At 56.5% G+C, this 16,235-nt stretch overlaps 2 protein-coding genes across 9 annotated transcripts; one reads left to right on the top strand and one right to left on the bottom strand.

Moving 5' to 3' along the window:
• The first annotated feature begins 33 nt into the window (after positions 1-33).
• On the top strand, positions 34-11,689 carry Dennd1c (DENN domain containing 1C). Of its 6 annotated transcripts, none has more exons than XM_070008318.1 (22): positions 34-126; positions 1,616-1,680; positions 1,768-1,811; positions 1,931-1,980; positions 2,481-2,600; positions 2,726-2,795; positions 2,952-3,032; positions 3,244-3,297; positions 3,402-3,512; positions 4,437-4,537; positions 4,656-4,701; positions 4,819-4,920; positions 5,009-5,134; positions 6,260-6,364; positions 8,183-8,273; positions 8,361-8,401; positions 8,571-8,642; positions 10,238-10,282; positions 10,363-10,464; positions 10,618-10,682; positions 10,840-11,032; positions 11,115-11,689. In XM_070008318.1, the coding sequence occupies exons 4-22, from the start codon at positions 1,937-1,939 to the stop codon at positions 11,610-11,612; spliced, it is 2,067 nt and encodes a 688-aa protein (XP_069864419.1). In that variant the 5' UTR covers positions 34-126; positions 1,616-1,680; positions 1,768-1,811; positions 1,931-1,936; the 3' UTR covers positions 11,613-11,689. The 6 variants fall into 6 exon arrangements, with proteins under 6 accessions (XP_069864419.1, XP_069864420.1, XP_069864416.1 ...); XM_070008319.1 differs by lacking the exon at positions 34-126 and adding an exon at positions 282-382 and having other exon boundaries at positions 11,256-11,689; XM_070008315.1 differs by lacking the exon at positions 34-126 and adding an exon at positions 282-382.
• A 180-nt stretch (positions 11,690-11,869) lies between these two features.
• Positions 11,870-14,572, bottom strand: Crb3 (crumbs cell polarity complex component 3). Of its 3 annotated transcripts, XM_070008322.1 has the most exons (5): positions 14,419-14,572; positions 14,026-14,200; positions 12,921-12,988; positions 12,512-12,655; positions 11,870-12,155 (listed from the first exon to the last, which is right to left on the bottom strand). In XM_070008322.1, the coding sequence occupies exons 2-5, from the start codon at positions 14,105-14,107 to the stop codon at positions 12,084-12,086; spliced, it is 366 nt and encodes a 121-aa protein (XP_069864423.1). In that variant the 5' UTR covers positions 14,108-14,200; positions 14,419-14,572; the 3' UTR covers positions 11,870-12,083. The 3 variants fall into 3 exon arrangements, 2 of the variants coding, with proteins under 2 accessions (XP_069864423.1, XP_069864422.1); XM_070008321.1 differs by lacking the exons at positions 14,026-14,200; positions 14,419-14,572 and adding an exon at positions 13,801-13,957; XR_011368911.1 differs by lacking the exons at positions 14,026-14,200; positions 14,419-14,572 and adding an exon at positions 13,801-13,969 and having other exon boundaries at positions 12,070-12,155; positions 12,376-12,655.
• Positions 14,573-16,235: the final 1,663 nt, after the last annotated feature.

Here is a 16,235-nt window from a genome sequence, read left to right as displayed (position 1 = left end):
AAGAGGAAGCATTTTTGGCAGGCTTTGGAGTCCTCAGCTCTAGCCATGGGACTAAGAAAGAAGAGGCAAGGACCTGGTGTGACACCAGGGCGAGGGGACATCGTGGGCCATCCCGGCAGAATGAGGGTGAAGATCTGGCCTCTGAACCCCGCCCCACTTTTAACTAACCGGTTGCAGACAAGGCTAGGAAGCAGAGGTGCCTGGGTTTCTCACAGTGGGTGGGGGCAGAGGCCTCCATCCGTCCGGGGACGTCACCCGAGAAACTTCCTCTGTCAGCCACACAGGAAGCTGAGCCGGCTCAGGGCCTAGTCCTGAGCAAGGACCCCCTGGGGAAAGGGTCCAGCCGGGCCAGCCCTGCAGGGACCATGGGCTCCAGAGCTGAGTAAGAGATGACCCCTTCCCTCAACCTTTGCAGCAAGATTCCCAGGCCTGGGCTGGGAACGAGGGGAGCCCGGAGGAAGGGGGGGGCGGTGGGAGCAGGCTCCGGAGGTGCAGCGAGTCACAGGGGCAGACAGCAACAGGGAGGCCAAGGCTGCCCTTGGCTCCCCTCCCCTCTTCTCTCCCTCCTTTTCTGGCCCTGGCTTTGTGTGGGTGGTAGCTGTCACTAGGAATGCACGTCCCCCAGTGGGGGTGGACTTCTTGGCTTTCTGAGTCGTATCTTCCGGGGATCAGCAGGATGGGTGATGAGGGGCAAGGGTGGGCGTGTGTCTGCAAGAATCGGGGGTCCAGCATCACTAGTGGGTATTAAGGAGAAATGCAGAAACCCCCAGAGCCAGGAGTGTGTGTGCAGTCAGTCCCAAACGTGGGTCTGGCTCTCTCTCTCTCTCTCTCTCTCTCTCTCTCTCTCTCTCTCTTTCTCTCTCTCTCTCTCTCTCTCTCTCTCTCTCTCTCTCTCTCTCTCTCTCTCTCTCTCTCTCTCTCTCTCTCTCTCTCTCTCTCTCTCTCTTTCTCTCTGCCTAAGTCCCAGCATTCTCTGTGAATCTGTGATGTGGGAGGCAGGGGAGGAAGCCGAGGTTTTATGGGATTGGAGAGGAAAGGACCAGGGCACCTTCCTATGGTAAGAGCTAGGGGATGAGTCCCCCCCCCCAGGAACTCATAAAATCTGACACAAGTTACACAAACAAGAGTGCTCACATGCAGCCATGCACAAGAAGAGAGAAATGGAGCCAGGTGCCAGCTGCGGCTCACACCTGTCATCCCACCTACTCAGGAGGCTGAGATCTGAGGATCTTGGTTGGAAGCCCAGGCAGAAAAGCCTGTGAGACTCTTACCTCTAATTAACTAGCAAAAAGCCAGAAGTGGAGTTGTGGCCCAAGTGAGAGAGTGCTAGCCTGAAGCAAAAAAAGAAAAAAAAAAAGAAAAAGAAAAAGATCAGGGACGGTGCCCAGGCCCTGAGTTCAAGCTCCAGGACCAGGATAAAAAGGGGGTTGTGGGACATGATTTACCTACCTACTTGCTCTGCAACTCCTACTCTAGGCCTGCCCTTCAACATTACAGAGTGAGTGGTTTCACAGAGAGAGAGAGAGAGAGAGAGAGAGAGAGAGAGAGAGAGAGAGAGAGAGAGAGAGAGAGAGACTCTGGACCCCAAAATACTCTCTCTGCTTGCATCCCACAGAACAGATCCCCCCACGGTGTTTGACTGGTTCTTCGAAGCAGCTTGTCCTGTCTCCCTACAGGATGGTGAGCGCTGGGGGGGGGGGGGAAGGGGGAGTCTGGGGAGACACAGGGTGGGGGAGTAGTGAGCCGAATACTCTCTCCCCCCTACAGATCCCCCCATCCTTCGGCAGTTTCCTCCAGACTTCAGGGACCAGGTATTCGGGCAGGCCCACAAAGGGAAGGGGTTCTGTGCCTTGGGCCTACAGCCTAGGGCTGAGTGTCCCCACAAACACACCCTACCCCAAGAGACAACTGTGCTTCTTACCCCCTGCAGGATGCCATGCGGATAGTGCCCAAATTCTGCTTCCCTTTCGATGTGGAAAGGTATGGAGGGGAGCAGAGATCTGAGGACTGCACTGATGCAATATTCAATGACTCCAGAAACCTGGAGACCCAAGAGACCCAGACCATTGGACTCTGACAACTAGGGACCCACACACAAAGAGACACAAGGGTGGAAGGACCCATAAACCCTAGGGAATCAGGGACTCAGGGACCAGAGCTTCAAGCATCCAAGAACTCAGGGACTCATCAGAACCCAAGTCTCAGGGGCCAGTGGACTCTGAGACTTGGGGACCCACTGAGTCAAAGATCCAAAGGCCCAGGAACCAAAGGACCTAAAGCCTCAGACGACCTAGGGACCCAGGTAGTCAGGATTTCAGGGACCAGATGCTTGAAACCCCAACAATAAAGTACCTGGACTCAGACTCCCTGCCCCAAGGAGCAGCCTGTCCACACAGTAGTAGAAGCCTGTGGTATGGGCTACTGGGAGTGAGGGTGAGGAAGATGAAGCCTCAAGTCTCTGAGAGCCTTCTCCCCTCCAGGGAGCCCCCCAGCGCCGCGGTCCAGCACTTCACCTTTGCCCTCACCGACCTGGGGGGCAATCGCAGATTTGGGTTTTGCCGCCTGCGCGCTGGGGCCCGGAGCTGCCTCTGCATTCTCAGGTCTGAGATCTGGTGTACGGGGTGAGGGTGGGAAAGGGGCCTGGGGTCTCAGACGGGGATCTTGGGAATGCGGCCAAGGCCTGGGTCACAGGTCACTTCAGGGAACCTGTCTCTTCTCTCTACAGCCACCTGCCATGGTTTGAGGTGTTCTACAAGATACTGAACACCGTGGGGGACCTGCTGGCCCAAGACCAAGTGAGACCAACTCTCCTCTCAGTCCTGTGGGAGGCCCCACCTAATCCCCACACACACACACACTCAGACAAACCTGAGCCCCTCAACTCCTTCAGGCCCACCACCCAGCCTGAAAATCAGAGTCTCAACCTCACTTCTGGCTCACCCCCCCCCCAGGTCCCTGAGGCAGAAGAACTTCTCCTAAACCTTCTGCAACGGCCTCCATCTGGGCCCCGGGACTCTGTGGGACTGGAGCTGGTAAGTAGCCCCAAACTGTAGGGTGGATGGGGAGTTGTAGCCCAACCCTGGGGTACAACCTGGACCTGCTCCTCCCCAACCCCGCACCTGGGAACAGCAGGATGGGGAGCAGGGCTAGGGACCCCAGAAGGCTGGGCACACCCGAGTGAAGCCAACACTCCTTCCGCCCCCCACCTAATGAGTCCCACCCCCTTACCCACGTCTCCACCAGCTTTCCTGCTTTGTGGCTCCAGACTCCGACTGCCTGCCATCTATTCCTGAGAATGTAAGTGGGACCCCAGAGAGAAGGTCTCCTCACACAGAAGAGCATGACAGCTGCTGGTCACCCTGCCCAGAGCAGCCACCGACACCCCCTCTTTCCTCCCTTAGAGGAACTTAACGGAGCTGGTGGTGGCGATGACGGATGAGAACATCCTGGGACTGTTCGCTGCGCTCCTGGCTGAGCGAAGAGTCCTGCTCACCGCCAGCAAGCTCAGCACGGTGAGGGACCGGGAAGAGGGGGTGATGCCTAGCTCTAATCCTAGCTGGGGAGGGCCAGAGAGCAACATCCTGCTCCTCTCCGCACATACAAAGTAGCTTCTTATCTTTGCAAGAGCGGAGCCTAGACTCCACCCACTGTGGGATACAGCAGGCTTGGCTCCGCCCTCCCGGAAAGGAAACCTGGGAGAGCTAAGCCATAGCCCCACCCACCCAGAGGGAGGAGGGAGTGGGTGGGGCTTGAATGATGGCTCCACCCCCGAGGGGCGGGACCTGGGCCGGCTGAATCTTAGCTCCATCCCTTAGAGGGAGGGATTAGAACGAGCAGAATTCTAGCTCCACCTCCTCCAAAGCACAGACTGCCCCTCCCCCAGTAGGCCGGGGGAATTGATTCCAGGACCCCCACAGATACCAGCCTTAACTGATCTCTTGTTAAATTTTAAAATATTAAAAAAAAAAAAAGTCTTTGTTTGAATGGAAGCCAGGAGGCAGCCTCAAAGCAAAGCCCTGGTCTCTATTTTCAGTAAGGCTAAGAAAGAAAGAAATATCCACAGGCTATTTATAAGACCTGACACATGGTAAAGGTTAACCTAAAGTTGTTACTTTGTTGTTTAGGGACTAAAGACAAGGGGGGAAAAAAAACTCTTTCTGCACCGATGTTATTATTTTTTCACTGTAATTATTTTTGATCCGGGGCTGGTTGACTGGGCGCAAGCAGATACAGAAGACTGATTTGTAATATAGCCAAATGTTCCTCAAAGGTCGTGAGGTTATCCCAATCGCGTTGTGGGGGGAGATGGGGGAGAGGAAGAAGAGGATAGGAAATTGTAAGAGTTTTGAACCACTGTTCCAGAAGTGGGAGGAGGGGGTCAGGAAGTTGTGAGTCTAGACTCTGACTCCACGACCCGCCTCCCCCCATGTCACCAGCTCACATCCTGCGTCCACGCATCCTGTGCTCTCCTGTACCCCATGCGCTGGGAGCACGTGCTGATCCCCACGCTGCCCCCGCACCTGCTGGATTACTGCTGGTGAGGGATGGGAGGGTGGGGTGGGAGGGATGGGAGGGTGGGGTGTGAGCTGCGGGGGAGGGGTGAGGGGCGGGGCCTGAACGACCCCACCCTCAGGCCCCGCCCCCTCACCCCGCAGCGCGCCTATGCCCTATCTCATTGGAGTGCACGCCAGTCTTGTCGAGGTGAGCGTCCCACCCACCCACCCAAAATAGCAGGAGCTGGGGGGGGGGGGAATCTCCCTCCCTCCACAGCCCCAGGTACCCGCCCCTTCCAGCTCTGTCCCCCCTCTTGCCCCGTAGAGAGTTTTAGACAAAGCTCTGGAAGACGTGGTGGTGATGAACGTGGACTCCAATACCTTGCAGACGCCCTTTGACGACGTCCAGGCGCTGCCCCCAGACGTGGTCAGTGTGAACCCTTCCCACAGGCCTGCTGCCCGAGGCAGAGGCCCGCACCTGCCCCACTCAGTTGCCCCCCCCCCCCGTCCTGCAGGTGTCTCTGCTGAGGCTGAGGCTGAGGAAGGTGGCGCTGAGCCCTGGGGAAGGGGTGTCCCGCCTCTTCCTCAAAGCCCAGGCCCTGCTCTTCGGGGGGTACCGCGATGCGCTCGTCTGCAGCCCGGTGAGCAGCCAGGCTGGATGCAAAAGGATGGGTCTCCTGATCCCTGAAGTGCTTACAGTATTAACCACACCTAGCACGTCTGCGTGTCTGGAGGGTTTTACTTGGCGCTTTGGCTCATCTTTAAAACTGGATCCTTTGGGTTGATGGTGTGTGTGTGTGTGTGTGTGTGTGTGTGTGTGTGTGTGTGTGTGTACTGGGGCAGGCCTGGGGGCTGTCCCCTCAAGGCTGGTGCTCTACCACCTGAATCACATCCCTGCCTCTAGCCTTTTGCTGGTTAATTGGAGATAACAGTCTCCCAACTTTTCTGCTCTGGCTGGTTTCAAACCTTAACCCTCAGGTCTCAGACTTCTGCCTAGCTAGGATGCCAGGCATGAGTTACCAGTGCCCGGTGCATTTTCTATATTTTACTTTCACTAGGATTTGAACTCATGGCCTCTGGGCTCTCCTCAGACAGGCTTCTCCTTTTGCTCCCCACCATCTGTCCTCCCTGTGGGGACCAAGGGTTAGAGTTGGTTACTTGAGTCAGAGACCTCAGCCACCTCCCTAGAGAGAAAATCTCAAGTCCCCCAAAGAGGACCTGCCTAGGGTCAGATACCCAGCAAGTGGCCAAGTAAAGGACTCTATGGAGCTGGGAAGGTGGTTTAGTGGTAGAGTGCTTGCCTAGCATGTGTGAAGCCCTGGGTTCGATTCCTCAGTACCACAAACACAGAAAAAGCCAGAAGTGGTGTTGTGGCTCAAGTGGTAGAGTGTTAGCCTTGAGCAAAAAGAAGCTCAGGGACAGTGCCCAGGCCCTCAGTTCAAGCCCCTGAACTGGAAGTGGGGGGGCCAGGGAGGGAGGGAGAGAAAGAAGGAAAGAAAAAGAGAAAGAAAGAAAGAAAGAAAGAAAGAAAGAAAGAAAGAAAGAAAGAAAGAAAGAAAGAAAGAGAAAAAAAGAACTCTATGACAGAATACAGGAGACAGCTGGGGTGGGAGGGGAGACAGAGACAGAATGAGAGAGAGAGGAAGAGAGAGAGAGAGAGAGAGAGAGAAAGAGAGAGAGAGAGAGAGAGAGAGAGAGAGAGAGAGAGAGAGAGAGAGCAGGCAGGAGGGCCCACCAGGGAGTTCAGGATGCGGATCTTTCGCCAGGGCCAGCCTGTAATCTTCAATGAAGAAGCTTTCCTGGCCCAAAAGCCTGGGGCGCCCTTGCAGGCCTTCCACCGGAGGGCTGTGCACCTGCAGCTGTTCAAGCAGGTGAGTCAAACCCCTGAGGGTGAAGCGGGGACTTGAGACAGGTGTTTGGGCGGGAGGATGGAGAGAGGGATCCCTGGAAGCAGGGCTTTGTGGGGCGTGGCCAGGATGAGTGTTGGGCCCTGTGGGCGGGGCGACGGTGGGGGCGGGGCCGGAGGTCGGAGCCAGGCAGCTGCTGGGCTGGTGTGGGCGGGACGTTGGTGGGCAGGGTGTGGTAGGCGGGGCTAGAACCCATTCCTGATCATCCCCTAGGGGCAAAACTAGGGCAGATTTGGGGGATTTTTGAGGGCGATGCTGGAGCCACTATGCTGGAATCTTATACCCTAGGGTTGCAAAAACTCCACTCCTAGGTTTGTTCTGTGCCAGTCCTAGGGCTTGAACTCAGTGCCTGGGCATGTCCCTGAGCTTTATTTGCTGCAGGCTGGCACTGTACCACTTGAGCCACAGCTCTACTTCTGGCTTTTGGGTAGTTAATGGGAGATAAAAGTCTCACCGAGCTGGGTGCTGGTGGCTCACGCCTGTAATCCTAGACACTCAGAAGGCTGAGATCTGAGGATCACGGTTCAAAGCCAGTCCGGGTAGGAAAGTCCTGTGAGACTCTTATCTCCAATTTACCACCAGAAAACTGATCGTGGTGCTGTGGCTCAAGTGGTAGAGGGCTCGCTTTGAGCTGAAGAGCTCAGGGACAGCGCCCAGGCTCAGAGTTCAGGCCCCATGACCAACCCCCCCCCCAAAAAAAAAAAATCTCACCGACTTTCCTGCCCAGGCTGGTTTCACTGCAATCCTAAGATCTCTCAGCCTCCTGAGTAGCTAGGATTACAGTCATGAGCCATCAGTGCCTGGCTAACTTGTAGTTTTTTGAGAGACAAAAATGGCTTATAGTGCCGGGCGCTGGTGGCTCACGCCTGTGATCCTAGCTACTCAGGAGGCTGAGATCTGAGGATCGCAGTTCAAAGCCAGCCCGGGCAGGAGAGACCGTGAGACTCCTATCTCCAATAAACCACCAGAAAACCGGAAGTGGCGCTGTAGCTCAAGTGGTAGAGCACTGGCCTTGAGCTGAAGAGCTGAGGGACAGCGCCCAGGCCCAGAGTTCAAGCCCCACAACCGACACAAAAAAAAAAAAAATGGCTTATAGTGGAGCACCATTGGCTCAAGCCTATAATCCTAGAGGCTGAGATTTGAGGATCATGGCTTAAAAGCCAGCCTGGGCAGCAAAGTCCACTAGACTTTCATCTCCAATTCACCAACCAAGAGCCAAAAGTGGAACAGAGGTTCAAATGGTAGGACACTAGCCTTGAGCAAATAAAGCTCAGGGACAGAGCCCAGGCCCTAAATTCAAGTCCCAAACTAAGCAGTCATCCTTATGGATCTATAAGGGACTTAAGCGGAGGTGTGTCCTCACTGTACCTCCCTTTTGGAAAGAGGAGGACTTGGGATCCATTCCTAGAGGAAGGTGAGACTCCATGCTTTCCTTACAAGGCTTGGTTCTAAGGTCCCTGAAGATGGGACTTTGTATTCCAGGATTATAAGGGTGGAGAGGGGGGAGGTGTCTGGAGGAAGGGCAGAGTTCAGCCTCTGGGTGCCTATGAGAGGCAATGTCTGATCTCTGAGGACAGATCTTGGCTAGGGGGATGGACAAGACAGGAAGAGAATAGGATTTGTGGTGCCTAGGGTGGAGAGTCCAGATTCCTGGGTCCTTGGAGTGGGGTCTCTGGAGGGGCCAGGGATCCCATCTGTGCATTCGGAGGTGGGGGGGGGGGTCAGAGGGGAATCCAACTCAGTCGTCCCTGTATTGTTTGATGATCCTTCTATGGCTCCCAGTTCATTGAAGCCAGGCTGGAGAAGCTCAACACAGGACAGGGGTTCTCAGACCCATTTGAGCAGGAGATTACCTGCTGTGGGGCTTCCTCAGGTGAGTCTTGATCTGGCCCCCACTCTCCAGAGCATCCCACCCCATCGGCACCTGTAGTGACCACCTTGCTCTCTCCCCCCATCCCAGGCACCCTGCGCTCCTACCAGATCTGGGCAGACAACCTGAAGGTAATAAATGCCCCCTTCACTACAAGGTTCTACTCCTTCATGGAGGTGAGGGAACTGAGAGGGAGAGGGATTTTTCCAGTGACACACAGCCTGGGGAGTGGAGTCTGGGGTCTGGCCCAGGTGATCTCCAAGATCCCAAGCCTCTTCCCTTTGGTGTTTTCCTCCCCAGAAAGGTGGCGGCGCTCTCCTGCATTCTGTGAGATCCAAAACCCAACCAGCCGTCAGAAACATGTACCGATCGGTGAGGTTGGGCTGGACAGGCCAGGCTTGCTAGGGTGATGAGGGGAGGGGACATAGGAAGCACACACACTAAGCACGCACACATAACTGCGCCAGCAGTTATTGACAATTACGTTTATTTTCCATTTGCCGTGCCAGAATCATTATTACCCATTTAAAATTGACAGCCAAGCCAGGTGCAGTGGTACACACCTGTAATTCCAGTTATTCAGGAGGAAGAGCCTGGGATGATCATAGTTTGAGGCCAGTTTGGGAATTTAAAAAAGTTAGGAAGACTCCATCCCAACTTTCAAGTTGGCCTTGGTGGCTCACACTTGTGTTGGGGAAAAAAAAAAAAAGTGAGACCACATCTGAAAAAATAATGAAAGCAAAAAGGGCTAAGGGCATAACTAAGATGGTAGAGTGCCTATCAAGCAAGAGTGAATTCTTGAGTTCAAACCCCATACTGCCAAGGAATAAAAATATCACTGACAGTCAAAACTTATCCATAAGTATCTTTTCTTTCCCAGATATATCCTCTTTTCTCCTTTGTGTGTGTCCATGCCCAAATATTTCCTGGACCTTTTTTCAGATCAGAATTGTCCACTTGTAGCCAGGCGCTGATGGCTCACACCTGTAATCCTAGCTACTCAAAAGGCTGAGATCTAAAGATCTCAGTTCAAAGCCAGCCAGGGCAGGAAAGTCTATGAGACTCTTATCTCCATTAATCTCCAAAAAACTGGAAATGAAGCCATGGCTCAAATGGCACCTCTAACCTTGAGCAAAAAGAGTTCCGGGACAGTGCCAGGCCCTGAGTTCAAGCCCACAAATGACCCCCCCCCCCCAAAAAAAAAAAAAAAAACTGTTCATTTGAGCCAGGTGCTAATGCCTCACTCCTATAACCCTAGCTACTCAGGAGACTGAGGTCTGGGAATGGAGGGTCAAAGCCAAACCAAGAGACTCATCTCTAGTTAATCAACAAAAAGACAGAATTGGTGGTGTGGCTCAAGTGGTATAGCATCAGCCTTGAGCAGAAAAAGCCAAGCAAGAATGCAAGACCCTGAGTTCAAGTCCCAGTCCTGGCACATGCACATATGTGTACATGCACACACACACAAACACACACATAGCCTTTCCATTTAATTTATTCTTCCTTGAGTGTGAGCCGATGATGCACTTTTACAAGGCTTTTGCCACTCCCTATTTTATGCAGGGTGCTTCCCTCCATAATGCTCCTTTGGCATGTAGTCAAAGGGGCAAAAGGTAGTACTGCCCAGGCGCCGATGGCTCATACCTGTAATTCTAGCTACTCAGGAGTCTGAGATCTGAGGATCTTGGTTCAACGCCAGCCTGGGCAGGAAAAAGTCTGTGGAGCTGTGGCTCAAAAGCGGTAGAGCATTAACCTTGAGCAACAAATAGCTCAGGGACTGCACCCAGGCCTTGAGTTCAAGCCCCACAATTGACCCTGCCCCCCAAGAAAAGTGAGTCCAGGGGTGATGACTGTATTTGGGGGACACAGGAAGTAGGGCAAATTACAGCTGTCCCCAGAACACAGCTGATCTCAAGGGTACAGTGTCCAACCACTCATCAACTTCATTCCGTCCCCACTTTCCCCAGGCCAAGAGCGGCTTGAAGGGGGTCCAGAGCCTGCTGATGTACAAGGTAAGTGGGGGGGGGGCACAGCCAATGCCTGCAGGAGGAGGTAAAGGGGGTGGGCTCAGCCCGAAGTGTTCACTTCCTAGGATGGGGATTCTGGCCTGCAGAGGGTGGGGTCCCTGAGAGTCCCCCACCACCCCAACCATCTACGGCAGAAGCGCCCGCCTGTCACCCAGCACTTCAGACAAGTAAGAGTAACCCCCGTCGTCCCCCCCCCACCCTGCTGAGAAATACCTTGCTTCTTTTCTCACCCCAACACCTGCAACCCTCCTTCAGGAAGTCCCAGACTCCCCCCCCCCCCATCCTCCATCCTAACTTCACCTCCCTACTCCTGTCCGCAGAGCCTGCCTGGACACCCCAGCGGATTCCAGATGGCAAAGGAACCTTCGGGACCCGTGGGGGACAGGTAGCACTGGGTGTGTGAGGGGTCGATGGGAAGCAGGACAGGACAGGACTGATGGAAAAGGCCACTTTACTAGGGCTGGGGTGGATAGGGAACGGGGGACCCTCAGGCAATTTATGATCAGTTATTTATTATCTGAAATTACCCCTCCTCCACCCAGGATATCTCCCCTGGGCCTCGAGGACCCCCAAGAAACTCTGGATAGCAGCTTTTTGGGGTCCGGAGAAGAACTAGATTTGCTGAGTGAGATTTTCGACAGTCTGAGTGTAGAAACCAAGATGGCAGGCGGCTTGAGACCCAGCCAGAGTTTACACTGTTGGCACCGAGGGAATTCAGACAGCTGCTTCAGCCTGGTGAGATGCCTCCCTCCCTCCCACGCTGCCCCCCCTCCAACCCCCTCCCCCTCATCTAAACATCCCCCACTGCCTCCTCCAGCCCAACCTGCCAGGAAGATGGCCACCTGAGGAAGAGGGGCCGCCAGAGCCCCAGCCCCTGTCCCTGCCTGGGGACCCGCCATCCTTGCCCAACACCCCGACTTCAGAAGGGACGTGCTCTCAGGTGCTGTCTCCTCTCCAGCCCTCCACCACTTCTGCAGACCCAGAATGTTCTCCGCCTGTCGCTGAGGGACCTAGAGCCCCAGGGAACCTGCATCCTCGGCACCCTACAGCACCTACCCAACCCAACCTTCCAGAAAGCCCTGGGTTTCTGGCCCCCACAAAGCCAAACTCTGCTACTATCTGCAGATCCCAATCTCTTGATTCCTCAGCTCTCAGTTTTCTAGAGGACCCCAGAACTCTGCCTCTACAGTGCTCACTAAGACCTAAGGATCCTGGGGCCCCCACTTTCCCTGCCTGTCCCACCAACAAGAAGCAAGAGCCCCAGGCCCGGAGGCAGACCCGAATTGCTGATCTTAAGAAGCATTTTGAAAGTTAAGAATCAGGGGTCAGGGGAAGACCCCACCCCACCCCGCCAGTGCCCCAGTCTCTTAATAAAGCCACAAAGAACCCAAAGCTGGTGTTGCCCAGTGAGTTTATCTGAAACTTTCTCTCTTGGCCTGGTCAGACACCCCTCCCACCCACCTCCTTCCACCAGTGATTTCTCCCTAGCTCCAAGCACCCCCTCTTCCAGGAAATCCTCCTAGATATCTCGACAACCTCACAATTCATCTAAAGCTAAGGTTTCCCACCAGCTCAAAAAGAAAGAACTTTATTATGTCTTACTACCAATTTCATATAAATATATAAAAAGTGAGCAGCCACCCCTTTCCTTGCCCTCAAAGGCAGAGTCATTGAAGCACCATCTTCCTTCCTATTCTTAAAGTACTGGGTGAGTCAGGGAGGGTGTTTGGTTTCCCCAAGGTCACACAGCAAGGAAGGGTAGCTGGGGATGAAGGGGGGAAGGGCCCTAGATGGGCAGACAGCCCCGCACCGGCTCCTTGGAGTTCTGTGGGGCCCGGGCCTCCGCTGCGTGACAGAACTGAAAGAAAGGATAAGGGGTTTGGTGGGCTTGCACGTGGAGCAGCCACAAAATCCACAGCACAGTGAGGACAGCGAGGTTAGCGGGGACGCAGCCCAGGCTCCCCCCAGCTGCATGCAGCATTAGTCCAAGGCAGCAGCGCATGCTGGAGAGCCCGCCAGGCGACAGCAACCAGGTCCCCCCAAGTTCTCCGGAGGCTCGTGTGTCGGCTGTGGTGTACCCGAGGGCGCAGCTGGCTGGGCTGGGCAGTCCTGGGCGGCGGTGCCTGCGGCTAGGCCGGGGGCCTCGGCGGATCAGATGAGCCGCTCCTCCGGCGGCAGCTTGAGGTTGGGGGGTGGTGGCGCGCGGGCACCCACCTGCTCTTCGCTGCTGGGCCGATAGGTGCCCTCCGTCTGTCTCTTCTCTCGGAGTTTCCGAACCAGCAAGACGAGCGCCACAACCAGAAGCAGGGCACCCAGGAGAGAGAAGACCACGATGATGGCGGTGGTGGCCTCTTGAGACTGCAGGAGAGGGGCAGGTGTCACCCACTTGTGTCTCAGGACACTTAACCACCCCCATCCCGTCACACCTGCAGCTCTGAAATACACACACACACACACACATTTTGTGTGGGAGTTCCTAATCTATTTGGGGGTGCCATGTCTGGGACTCACACACACACACCACACTACACCCCCCCCTTCACACCTGCTTATCAAACCCCTTTGAATAAGCTGCCTTCTCCCCCCCTCCCCTCCCCTCCCCTCCCTCCTCCCTGCAACTCACCAGGCCTCCACTGGGGCTGGGGACAGTGGGGGCAGGGCTGCTGGTGTCATTTGTGGGAGAGGACGTGTCTGTGGAAGAGGAAGAGGGCAAATCAATCCCCATGGATCCTTCTGGTCCCCTGTGGCCATCTGCACCTTCCTAGGGTACACCCCCACTTCCCTTGGCTCTTGGCATGGAGATTCCAGGAGTTCCCTCCTCCCCCCACCTCACCCCTGAGGTTTCCTCTCGGGTCACCCCTGTTGGGAAAGCCCAGCAGGGTGCAACTGGGCTGTGGAGTTGGGGTTACTCTAATAGACTAACAGATGGGTGTCCAGAGGCCTAGCCACCACACACACACAGACACACACACACACACACACACACAGACACACACAGACACACACACACACACACACAGACACACACACAGACACACACACAGACACACACACAGACACACACACAGACACACACACACACACACACACACACACACACACACACACACACTCCTCAGGACCCAGCGCCCTGAAGGACGGGGCGGATCCCATTCCCAGTGCTCCCTGGAGTGTCTGAGTCACCCCTCCCCCCCCCAGGCTCCCGAAACTGCAAAGGAACAACTGAAGGACAAGGGGGCCCACCGTCCGACCCATCCAACCCATCCAACCCGGGCGGGCTGCCGGCCCCAGGACACACACACACACACACCTCTCCAGGACACACACACACACACACACACACACCAGGACACACACACACACCAGGACACACACACACACACACACACACACACACACACACACACACACACACACACACACACACACACACACACACCTCTCCCCAAAACCCAGCCCACAAATTCCACTCCAAGGAACGCAGGAATTCTGCTTAGACCAACCCCGCGCTGTCGCTGAGAATTCACTCTCCAGTCCGTGACTCTGGCTGCCTCCCAGGTGCCCGGCAACTCCTCCACCCCACCTCCGGCAGAGACAGACAGACAGACAGACAGACACACAACAAGAGAGAGACATAAGAGGAGACAGAGAGAGACCGACAGAGAGAGACAGACAGACAGAGCGCCCCGGAACCTGCCCCCCCCCGCCCGCCCCGGGCCGGTACCTACTTTGCCCCCAGGCTCGGCCCCGTCGGGCGGGCAGCAGCGCCAGGCCGAGCGCCAAAAGCAGCCCCAGGGCCGGGGTCGCCATAGGCTGCGCGGCGGGCGGGCGGCGCCGGGGACCGGCTGGGCGGGCGGGCCGCGTCTACCGCATCCCGGGCCGGGGGCACCTGCGGTCAGGCACCTGGGAGACGAGAGAGAGGCCCGGGTGTGGGGCGCGGGCGGGAGCCGGGCTGGGCCCCCCCGGCGGGGTGGGGGGCGGCCGGGCGCTCGGGGCCCGCCCCCCCTCCCGGCCGCCGCCCAGGGGCCGAGATTAAAGATTAACCCGCGGGGCCGCGTTCCTGGGCGCGGGGCCGAGGCGAGGGGAGGGCGCGAGGGGGCCGGCCCGGCTGCGCCTCCTACCTCCCGACCTGGCGCCTCGGATCGCGTGCAGGGTCCCGGCCCGACCCCGGCCCCGGCCCCGGCCCCGGTCCTGGACGATCGTCCGAACCCCCGCTCCGGTCCGTCCGGTCCGTCGCTGGTTCCCGAACCCCACCAGCCCCGCCCGCTCACGTGACCCGGAAAGTTTAGTCACTCACCTGGGAGGGGAGTGCACTTCCGGCTTGTGCACCTGAGCCTCCGAGGGGGCGGGGCCGGGGGCGGGGCCGCGCCGCCGGCGCACCTGTAACGGAGCCCGCCTCTGCGCAGGCGCGCAGGTGCCCAGGCGTCTGTTTCCCCCCCCGCCCCCGGGACGGCGGGAGCCTCGGGAGACCGACACCCGTGTGCGGGGCGCCCAGGGCAAGGGCCCCCCCCTTGCCAGGACCCCATGGGAACCGAAAATGAGCAAACTCCAGTGTCCTGAACCTACATCTGCTTTGGGCTTTTTTTTGTTTCTCTTCAATGAACTCGTACGTGTTCGTCTATGAAATGGGCATGAAATTCCTATGTGGGAATGAGTTGGAAATAACTGAGGCACATCGGCGTGTAAACACACCCGGTTGAGCCGGGCGCCGGGGGCTCACGCCTGTCATCCTAGCTACTCGGGAGGCTGGGATCTGAGGACCGCGGTTCAAAGCCAGCCCAGGCAGGAAACTCCATGAGACTCTTATCTCCAATGAACAACCAGAAAACCGGAAGTGGGCTGTGGCTCAAAGAGGTGGAGCACACGCCTTGGACTGAAGAGCCCAGGCCCAGAGTTCAAGCCCCAGGACCAACCAATTGATTAATCAATTAAAGTAATTCAAGTCAAGGCTTCTCCCCACACTGACACATTTCTGTGGGGGGAGGATCATCAGGGCAGGGGGGTCAGATATACTGACGCCCACCTGTCAGGACAGTACCCAACAGAAAACACTGTTTGGGGGGCTCTCCGTGGGGAAGAAGTATCCTCCTGTTGTAAGGTTCCTGCACCTGTGAATGGAAACATCTGTTAGAGACAGGCATCTAAGTGAGCCCCTTCAGGTGTATCTTTGGTTCAAGGATGTTCATAATGGCACGCCCCCTGCCGAGGAAAGGAGCTGATAATTTCCTTCTAGGGTATAAGACACACACACACACACACACACACACACACACACAGTGATGGTTAAGGACCCCAGATCTGTTTAAATTCCTGCTTCCTCATCGGGAAAGCGGGGGAGCGAGTATCACGTACCTTATATAGGGCTCAGGCGAGAACGTGGGGGGTGAGTAAAAGGTCTGGCATGTGCAACGCACGACATCAATGTCAGCTATTCTTCTTCGCAGTCCTGTGGGCGTCTCGCCCCCTAATGGTGAGAAGAGAAACTGCACCCCAAATGAGTGGGCGGGACATGACACAGGTGCAGCGGGAGCGATTGGCTGGGGACACCCCCGCCCCCCCTACACACACCCGTAGTGCACGGGCCTCCAGATCCTTAACCTCACCTGGGACCCCCCCCCTTCCCAACACCTACTCTGTCAGGTACGGAGAAAGCCGCAGGCCCGGCGTTCGCATCCGGTCGCGGCCACTTTAAAACTGCCTGAGGGTGGTGGGACAGCCCGAGGTCAGCTGGGAGGCCCCGCCCAGGTGGAGCGGTGGGGCGGGGCAGGAGGGCGTCGCTCAAGCGCCTCCAGCCAATGAGAAGCAGACTTTGCAGCGGCGCCGCGTGTTGATCTTCCGTTTCCCAGTCTGAGTGGGACCGAAAAAAGGAGGCGCGCGGGCGGGATGTAGAAAAGGAGTCAAAGCGCTGCCTCGCGATCTTCCGTTTCTGTAACCAAGT

The sequence above is a fragment of the Dipodomys merriami genome, unplaced genomic scaffold (assembly GCF_024711535.1).
Source record: "Dipodomys merriami isolate MVZ:Mamm:240054 unplaced genomic scaffold, mDipMer1.0.p SCAF_70, whole genome shotgun sequence".
In the NCBI taxonomy this organism is placed as follows: domain Eukaryota; kingdom Metazoa; phylum Chordata; class Mammalia; order Rodentia; family Heteromyidae; genus Dipodomys; species Dipodomys merriami.
The sequence above is the reverse complement of the archived record's forward strand: the minus strand, read 5'-3'. Positions and strand labels throughout refer to the sequence as shown.